This window comes from Choristoneura fumiferana, chromosome 10 (assembly GCF_025370935.1).
Source record: "Choristoneura fumiferana chromosome 10, NRCan_CFum_1, whole genome shotgun sequence".
Classification (NCBI taxonomy): Eukaryota; Metazoa; Arthropoda; class Insecta; order Lepidoptera; family Tortricidae; genus Choristoneura; species Choristoneura fumiferana.
Genome location: NC_133481.1, coordinates 18,690,506 through 18,700,390, shown reverse-complemented (window position 1 = coordinate 18,700,390; position 9,885 = coordinate 18,690,506). Strand labels below are relative to the sequence as shown.

The window sequence follows — 9,885 nt, the reverse complement described above, 5'->3', positions numbered from 1 at the left end:
CGCCGGAGTAGGCAGTCAGGTCTTCTAAATGGTCGGAGTTTACATACTCCTCCTTTACTATGACCGTAACGTCAATAAAACCTCATGATACTAACGCCATCTAGCGATATTTCACCTGTTTTTTTTTTTTTTTATTCGACTGGATGGCAAACGAGCAAGTGGGTCTCCTGATGGTAAGAGATCACCACCGCCCATAAATATCTGCAACACCAGGGTTATTGCAGACGCGTTGCCAACCTAGAGGTCTAAGATGGGATACCTCACGTGCCAGTAATTTCACCGGCTGTCTCACTCTCTACGCCGAAACACAACAGTGCAAGCACTGCTGCTTCGCGGCAGGATTAGCGAGCAAGATGGTGGTAGCAATCCGGGCGGACCTTGCACAAGGTCCTACCACCTGTCTTTTAGCCCTCATTAGTTGCTCGAAAAGAGCTCGAAATGCATGGCACTTCACTTGGCACATTCATTGAAATATTTGTGTGTACGAAAGAGATGTACTATTTAATTTCTTCCATGAGCGATGGAGATGGAAGACACAGCACCAAGTGAATTGGAGTGCATTACAAACACGTGCAAATTGCAATCGTCTTATCTAAATAGCAATTCGTCATTTTAATGGATAAATTACGTCAATGATAATTATTAATAACTAACATAAGTAAACAGATGGATCTTTGAGTAAAAGTGCTTTAATTTGAACCATTGAATTTATGAGTCCAGATTTCATGGTTTTCCTTTCATTTAATTTTGACAAGTTTGTTAGAGATTTCATCCTTATAATTGACTCTAACGATCGATGCAACAGAAGTACAGGGTTTAATTTTTACAGATTTTAGTCGGTTCGATTCCCGGGTATGGCAAGCGAATTTTCGAAAATCTTTGAATGCAGTTTTCTTTCTTGTCAAAAATTAAGGAATGTTTTTTTTGAGTAAAATTTTCTGTACAGTATTAAGAGTACTTTTCATTCATATGGCATTACAAAGTTCCACTGTGTATATAATTCTTCTGTACGTGTGTTTGTCACCTTACTCCTAAAGGGCTGGACCGATTTTCATGAAATTTTGTGTGTATATTTCAGTAGGTTCCTGGATGGTTAGAGAACACAATTGGACCCGATAGACGGCGTTGCTGTCGGTATGTTATCGTATTTAAAGTGCTGCTTTTCTGGGCAGTACAAGGTCTGCCAGATCCGCTAGTTTTATATGAGACTAGCTGTTGTCCGCGGCTTCACCCCCGTTGAAATTTTCTTCCATAAAAACCTTCCCCTGACAATAACGAACGCAACAAAAAAACAATTAGTGAAGTCGGTCCAGCCGTTCTCCCGAGTTTTGCGCTTAGCAACACATTTTACGATTCATTTTTATTTATAACTAGCTGTTACCCGCGGCTTCGCCCCCGTTGTAATTTTCGTTGTTGTTTTTTTCTTTCATAAAAACCTCCTCCTAACAATAACAAACACAACAAAAAAAGAATTAGCGAAATCGGTCCAGCCATTCCCGAGTTTTGCACTTAGCAACACATTTTACGATTCATTTTTATTTATAATTATATATATATATTGATTTGAAAACTTAAATCCCATTTATAAAAGCAAGAACCTAGTGTGTTTGTCCCTAAAGGCATGGCCTACCAATCCCTACAAGCTATATTTAATACAAAAAAACAGCAATAGATGGCACTATTATTAACATTTGTAAATTATAAAATGTGAATAAGCCGAATTACGTAGAAATATTAAGATTAAAATAAAGACTAGCATATTTTATAATCACAACTTCACATCAACCTTAATTCAACTCCTTAATTTGAAGATAAGAAACACCATAAAAATAATAAATTGAGAATACGAAAGTATAGGCTACATGTGGCTACATTTCAGCTATGAGGCTTTCGTAGTGATTTGCAATTGTGACGCTAGATGGCGAAAAACCGGAATGCGCTTGTTGGGCTTGCCCCGCGCTTGCTCACATTCGTCGAAACTATTTGAGAGAAACATGCCATTCTCTTCTAATGACGTAAATAAGACAGAGACATCATGCGTATCTCTAGTCGTCTAGGCTCAGTTGGTGAGCTTGTTGGTTGTTGTCAGTGTACCGTATCCTTAGTGTCTCACTAGATGGCAATACGTATCGTGTTATTTGTGTTCTCACTGGTGCCATCTATTGGGAAATCGAAGGAAAGAAAAATAGCCAGTTGAATAGCCAGTATTAGGGTGATACCATTTGCTTGTACTAGGTGGTGTCTCTGTTATATATGTACTCTGTGCTGAAGGCGACTCAAACCAAACTATACCGGGGTCGGGTTTGATGGGTTTGACACGTCCGATGAGGCTGGGCAGGTGGTCGCTCTTGCGGATCTGCTTGAAGAAAGCATGCCCCAGCAGCTGCGTGGCCGACGGCCGCTTCTCCGGGTCCCTGCAACAATGTGCTTTAGATTACACATGGGTAAGCTCGATTCGCCGATGAACTTGTCACCATCATAGCTGGATATGCATAGTAAATCTGTTTAAAAAAATATACCTCGTTGAGTTTCTTGCCGGATTCTCAACAGAGGTTTTTCCGAGCCGGTGGTAGTTTTTTTTTGACATTCATAAGTGCTTGTTTTGGCCTAAATTGAATAAAAATATTTTGGACTTTTTTGGGCCCTATGCACCCGTGCACACAACCACATAACAGATACAGACAGCAGAGACTAAATCCTTCCATTTGCTACGATCCTGGCATAGGTACAACTCTTGCTTCATTAATCTTTACATGGATGCACGTCGGTTTAGAGCCAGACCCGACCTTTCTTGAGAACGTGAAGTATCACGAAGTAACAATATGAATAATAGCCTGCTATTGTTAAAATTCAAATTCAAATTCAAATGATTTATTCAGTAAATAGGCCGCAATGGGCACTTTTACACGTCATTTTTTTAAACTACCAGCTTAAAAACTAGTGACTGTATAGTGGACCACGAGCAGTGGGCGACTAATAGTGACGCCTGCATGATGATGATGACCATTACCTCTGCAGCGCCAGGTCGCTGAGCTGATGGAAGCTGTCGGACAGCTTGCGGCCGCAGTACAGCTGGCGCAACGCTGCACTAATAGTGACGCCTGCATGATGATGATGACCATTACCTCTGCAGCGCCAGGTCGCTGAGCTGATGGAAGCTGTCGGACAGCTTGCGGCCGCAGTACAGCTGGCGCAACGCTGCACTAATAGTGACGCCTGCATGATGATGATGACCATTACCTCTGCAGCGCCAGGTCGCTGAGCTGATGGAAGCTGTCGGACAGCTTGCGGCCGCAGTACAGCTGGCGCAACGCTGCACTAATAGTGACGCCTGCATGATGATGATGACCATTACCTCTGCAGCGCCAGGTCGCTGAGCTGATGGAAGCTGTCGGACAGCTTGCGGCCGCAGTACAGCTGGCGCAACGCTGCACTAATAGTGACGCCTGCATGATGATGATGACCATTACCTCTGCAGCGCCAGGTCGCTGAGCTGAATGGAAGCTGTCGGACAGCTTGCGGCGCAGTACAGCTGGCGCAACGCTGCACTAATAGTGACGCCTGCATGATGATGATGACCATTACCTCTGCAGCGCCAGGTCGCTGAGCTGATGGAAGCTGTCGGACAGCTTGCGGCCGCAGTACAGCTGGCGCAACGCTGCACTAATAGTGACGCCTGCATGATGATGATGACCATTACCTCTGCAGCGCCAGGTCGCTGAGCTGATGGAAGCTGTCGGACAGCTTGCGGCCGCAGTACAGCTGGCGCAACGCTGCACTAATAGTGACGCCTGCATGATGATGATGACCATTACCTCTGCAGCGCCAGGTCGCTGAGCTGATGGAAGCTGTCGGACAGCTTGCGGCCGCAGTACAGCTGGCGCAACGCTGCGCTCGCCTCGGCGCCGTCGCCGACGCCGCTGTCGCCTGCGTACATACCTGGAAGATCACATGTGAAAATATAAAAAAAAAACACGCGACTATGGTACACCTGTAACTGCGCCGTCATCACACCCTGGATATTTCTAGGTCAAAGTGCGCCCTACGACTATTCTAAGCCCAAACACTGCTAGGTTACGCTTAAGTCTTGGTGTCTTCCTGAATGCTACATTAGACTCTGGTTACCATTCTGAGTCAAAGTACACCTTAAGATGATTCTAACCAGCTCAAACACGGCTAAGTTACGTCATAGAGCTTCGAGCACAGAATAAGTAATAGTACAAATACAGAAGCGACATTTAGGCATAAGAATTGTACCTACTTTATGCTTCTCTGTCTATTACATAACTCGTGTTCACTCGCACGCATCACGTGTAGTACTAGGGTTGCTACGCCCGGAATACACTAGTGAACGTTACAAATGTTCTAGCTAGATATTAATGTATTGTCACAAGAACTACACATAACTGCCAAGTTTCGTGTCAATACCACAATAAGAAGTGGATGATTCCTAAGCAACCGTCGGCGTCGCGTGTCATGTTATTTAAATAACATGACAATGTATTGTCTTCTCTTCTTTTTTAAAATATGGCTTTTCTGTCCTAATTAATAGGACAATTTCGCCAGTGTCAAGGTAAACTCTCTTTTGACGTTGTACGGTAATTGTAGTTTTTGCAACTTGATAGTAAAATTCCAGAAACCACGCGGAGACAACTTGCGCATTAAAAAATGTTAGACACGAGAGCAATATAGAATTTTGGGAACACTGTTCACTGTTAAGGTTAATCGCCGCATTAAACACTATCAAAATTATACTTCAACTAGCCAAAGAAACAGAAATAGCAAAATTAGATATTGTCTACATCCGCCATCTTCGAATGCTACAAACCGAATAAGAAGTGGATGATTCCTAACCAACGGTCGCTGTCGCGTATCATGTTATATAACATATTATTGTGGTATTGACGCGAAACTTGGCAGTTATGTGTAGTTCTTGTGACAATACATACGTTTATATACGCTTGAAATTCGTTCCTGACACGTTCTGATTAAAAAGCCGTGGTGGCCTAGTGGTTTGACCTATCGCCTCTCAAGCAGAGGGTCGAGGGTTCAAACCCCGGCTCGCACCTGTGAGTTTTTCGAAATTCATGTGCGAAGTTACATTTGAAATTTACCACGAGCTTTGCGGTGAAGGCAAACATCGTGAGGAAACCTGCACAAACCTGCGAAGCAATTCAATGGTGCGTGTGAAATTCCCAATCCGCACTGGGCCCGCGTGGGAACTATGGCCCAAGCCCTCTTGTTCTGAGAGGAGGCCTGTGCCCAGCAGTGGGACGTATATAGGCTGGGATGATGATGATGACGTTCCTATTACAGTCATGGCACGATACGGTGAAGTGGGTAGAGACCTTTATGACACACACTTAGTCGCCTTTTCGACAACCCATGGGGGGCTACCGTTTTCGGCTGACCAGTTGGCGCCACTGTAGACAAAGGCTCTGCCTGAAGTAGGCATAGTGGTTAGTTATTACGGGCGTGAAAACAAAATTTACATTTAAATTATGTGTAATACCTTAAAACCGTACCATAAAAATATCGAGCATGCCACAGTGTTGCGTAGTCCCGTTTTGTTCGGAAAAAAGGGAGGACAAAGATTTCCGAAAGACAAAACTGTCTCATAACACAGACATTCATTTTCCCGCAACCCATATTTGCCATAATTAATTTCAGGTATTGCAAAATATTCACAAAATTATTCTAATTATAAATAAACCCGCGTAGCTCACCCAAAAACTATGAGATTTGACATTTCGGAGACCTCACGCTACACTAGCGCCTCTAGCGGCGAATTCATACGCGATAGCCCTCATTCTATAACCGCGAGAGACACTCCTTTTTATGGCATGTACCTACTAAATTCTCAACAGTCGTAGTAAGTAAAATCTTTCTGACGATGCACTCACTCTTCATCTCGTCATCAGCTGCCTCGGGGAAGGTGGAACAGTCGAGCAGCTGGGGGCGTGAGCCGCGCACTTTCTCCGTGAACATCAGTGGCGTGGGTACCTCCGCGAATGGGACCGCGCCATTGCCAAGCTCACAGCACAGCACGCCCACTGAGTAGATGTCTGAACGTTCGTCGTAGCCTTTCAGGTTCTGGGGGGGCAAAAGGGATAAAAAAATATATGAAATGCATACTTCAGAATTATTACACACACACACACACACACACACACACGCGCGCGCGCGAGTAGCGAGCGTATTTTGTATGAACGCGATCATGCGACGAGTTCGCCGCGACTGATATGTGTATAGAAAACACGCTCGCAAGTCGCAAGTGTGATAAGGCCCTTATATTTTTTGGGTTCATCAAATACTGTATAGATTTCGAACGTATACATTATCAAAATATGCATTTTGTGCCATATGACTAAGAACCATTATGCATTGTAACTATTACATATTATGACTACTATGCATTTCAAGCTTATGCGTTTAGAACTTATGTCAAATAACTTTATATATTTTGATGCATTATATTTTATAATTTGCGGTATTACAACTGTATATATTTCAACCAATATGTATTTTAAATTTATACTATTATCCGTCTCGCTACACTAGCGCCCCTGGCGGCGAATTCATACGCGATAGCCCTCATTGCTTCAAGAAAAAGACATTTCTCCCACATCTCTGATTGAAATGCGGCATTACATTTGTTGTTTGGTGCCTGACCTGTTCTAGCAGCTCGGGGCTGAGCCACATGAGATTGGTGTTGTCGTGGTCGGGCGGCGGCAGCGCGTGCAGCTGTCTCGCGCGGCGCCCGCGCACCAGCAGCGAGGCCGCGCTCCGCAGCCCCGACAGACGCGCGCCGCCGCCCGCGGCAAGCAACACGTGGCTCGCCCGGATGCTCCTGGAATAATACCGGAGAACCGTTCGTTGTAATCCTATTAGAACGGAGCCCTCTCGATTACCACGTCATGTCTTGCTCGGCGCACTGGCCGATGCCAAGAGAAACGTCGGGAGACCTTTGCTCAGATTTAAGAGCGTTTATACCTGCTGAGCTGGCAACATTGCATTTTTGTTAGTTTTTCTAGATTATTCCATAAAACTTTGAAAATAAAAAATGTGAGCTGTTAGAACTGTTAGAAAAGCAGTTTTTCTAATGATGGTTCTTAGGCATGTTTTATCAAAATCGGTTCAGCCGTTTGTGAGATATTGACTGTTGAAGTGACAAAGTCGGGGTTTTCCAACTTTTTGTTGCTTAGGATGGACAACATATGAAAACCACCATTCATTTTTTAAATTTCATATATACAGGGTGGAAAAAATCTATGGGCCCTCGAAGGCAACTACCTAAAATCCTTTAGTTAGCTAACTGTCTTGAAAAGAAACATTCATTTATTGCTTAGTGTTTATTTTCCAAAATTATAGTTTGTTCAATTCCCAGGTGAGACAAGCAAAGTTTAGAAGATCTCTAAATGCAGTTTTGTTTAATTTAAAAAATAAAGGAATTTTTCCTTTTATTACAATTAGCTAACCTAGTTGCCCTCCAGGACCCACTGATTTTTTCCACCCTGTATATGAATTCAATAACTCTCACCTATGAATATACAACTGCTTATGTAAATACTGCAGTGCAGACAGCACATCGCGCAGTATGATGGCACAGGCCAGTTCGGGCAGCCCCTCGTGGAAATAGTGGTCCAGGACATCACGGCACGAGCCGAGGGACATGAGCGGGGACACGACATACAGCTCCCGGCCATGCACAAAGCTCGTGAGGTACGGGAGGATGTTTTGGTGCTGAAGCTCTTTGCGAGTTAAGATGTCTTGCTGTAAATAAATTTAAATGTAACATCTAAGTTAGTGTTCGATACAGCGCCATCTATAGTTCATCTGCTGAACTAGATAGCTTGCTAATTAATCAAAATGATTGATGCCCGTTGAAATTCATGAACCTCAGCAGTTACAAAATAAAACACTATGTGGTGGCGCTAGTATCGCGCATAATATAAATAAGGTTTTTTAAGTTTGTTTGTCACTGTTCCATTGCAATCGGCTTCGGAGTAAAAAGTCCAAAAACCAACCGGTCTCTCATTTCGGGCACCCAACTTTACAGTTACTTAATAATAGGTTCGGATTGATTTCCTGATTATGTCTTGTCTGTGTCCCGTGAAATGCTGACAGATTTCTGATCTAAAGCAAATGGGCAATACGGTATTTGACTATTTTGTATATGTTTTATAAATTAAAACTACACAATGCAGTGATGTACACGCATCAGCTCAAAGAGCTGCTAGTGTATTATTTCAATAATAATAATAATGCCTGATATTGAATAGAAAAACAATTCTTAAGCTAACTTTACAAATAACAAAGTTATAAAGGTTTGAAATTCAAGATTAGACAGAGAAAGACATACTGGCAAGTGACGTCACATGCCAGTACCGCCATACTTGCTGCATAGAGAAAAGCGTTTGAGAAAGAGACAGGTATATAGATTTTTCAAAAAATCACTATAAATCCAATTTTCAATCAATTTAAATTTTCTCTTCGATAAACACTATCTGTTTATCTATATTTTCATAATAATATTAAGATATGGCAAAATCAGGAATTGTCAAATACCGTATTGTTCTTTAGTCTTGTGGTTTGCTTTTTTGACTGCTTTTAGGGGTAGCAGACATAATTAAGTATTTGATATTAATTTTAGCTTGATCCCTCCAAATGTCATAACTAGAGAGTGGATTTGAAGTAGCAATTACAAGTGTAATATGGATATGACTAGTGTGTTTGGTTAGATAGACAGATATATTTATTTATTAGATATTATGTTGTTTATTGGTCTCACAGTTATCTTATTACTTACTTACTTACCACAATGCAATCTTATAGATAAATAAATTCAATAAATGTTATTCTTTACATATAAGGAAAAATATTTTATTCTAATTAAAGGAGTTTTATACAACTCAAAATACAATCCTATTTATAACGCACCATTTTGTATGTTGATATGAAAAATAAATACTGACTCATACTTGTCTTATCCATATTAAACTTGTAATTGCTACTTCAAAATTTTGTAGTAGTTGTATTACAAAACTTTAAACTGAATTGCTACTGTTACTATATTTTGTAAGGCCTGTTTAAAGAGATGAGAAACAATGAAATAAATAAATTCCCATTTTCCTAATTACTATTCAGACAAGCATTTAAGTTATTAGTATAGTAATCCCTTTGAATAAACCCTTTAAATACTGGTATTATTTAATACACAAATTACACAATAAGAACTCTTAAGGTCAAAATAAGACACAGTTGTTATAGATTTTTACAGTTGAAAAGCATCTGTGTATTCATATTTCTTTACCTGTATCAGGTTGGCATTCTCCTTACTTTTGTCAACAAAATATCTTTTGACGGCCACATACTGCTTACTAGGCTTATAAAGGGCGGAATAAACGACCGCTCCGCCCCCACAACACTCGGTTATAATCGAAGTCAACTGATAATCATTGAAATCTGGGTTCAACATTTCAAACGCGAAATCTACCTCTTAAATTACACACAACGGCAGAAACACCTAAGAAATAGCTAAACAGATGTCAGAAAACATATTTGACTATACACAGATCTATTAATACTTTCGGTTTCATTAAAATTCAATCACTTTGAGGAACAAATAAATCAACAAAAAATATTTATGTTTGTTTTACTATTTGACGTTGACGTTCTCGGTTGATGTTGCAAGCACAAAAATAAATAAAAGTTATTGAGGGCTCTCATCCATTGGTATTGTTTAAATGCCTACTTTTACGGCAAGCATAATTCTATTGTACTAAGGTAATTTCATTATAAATAATGAAAGAAAATGATTTCATATTTGTTTCTAAATACCCATACCCCATACTCTACGATTATTATTCGTAGCCCAAACTGAAC

At 41.1% G+C, this 9,885-nt stretch overlaps 1 protein-coding gene across 1 annotated transcript in view; it reads right to left on the bottom strand.

Moving 5' to 3' along the window:
- Positions 1–9,678, bottom strand: part of LOC141431692 (STE20-related kinase adapter protein alpha-like) — a 10,574-nt gene extending 896 nt beyond the window's left edge. The window contains exons 1-6 of the mRNA XM_074092872.1: positions 9,314–9,678; positions 7,541–7,773; positions 6,673–6,850; positions 5,904–6,093; positions 3,816–3,939; positions 2,283–2,414 (exon numbers count right to left, since the gene is read on the bottom strand). Coding sequence (XP_073948973.1) covers positions 2,283–2,414; positions 3,816–3,939; positions 5,904–6,093; positions 6,673–6,850; positions 7,541–7,773; positions 9,314–9,478 — 1,022 coding nt within the window. The 5' untranslated portion in view covers positions 9,479–9,678. The remainder of the gene's footprint in view (positions 1–2,282; positions 2,415–3,815; positions 3,940–5,903; positions 6,094–6,672; positions 6,851–7,540; positions 7,774–9,313) is intronic.
- Between the last annotated feature and the right edge of the window lie 207 nt (positions 9,679–9,885).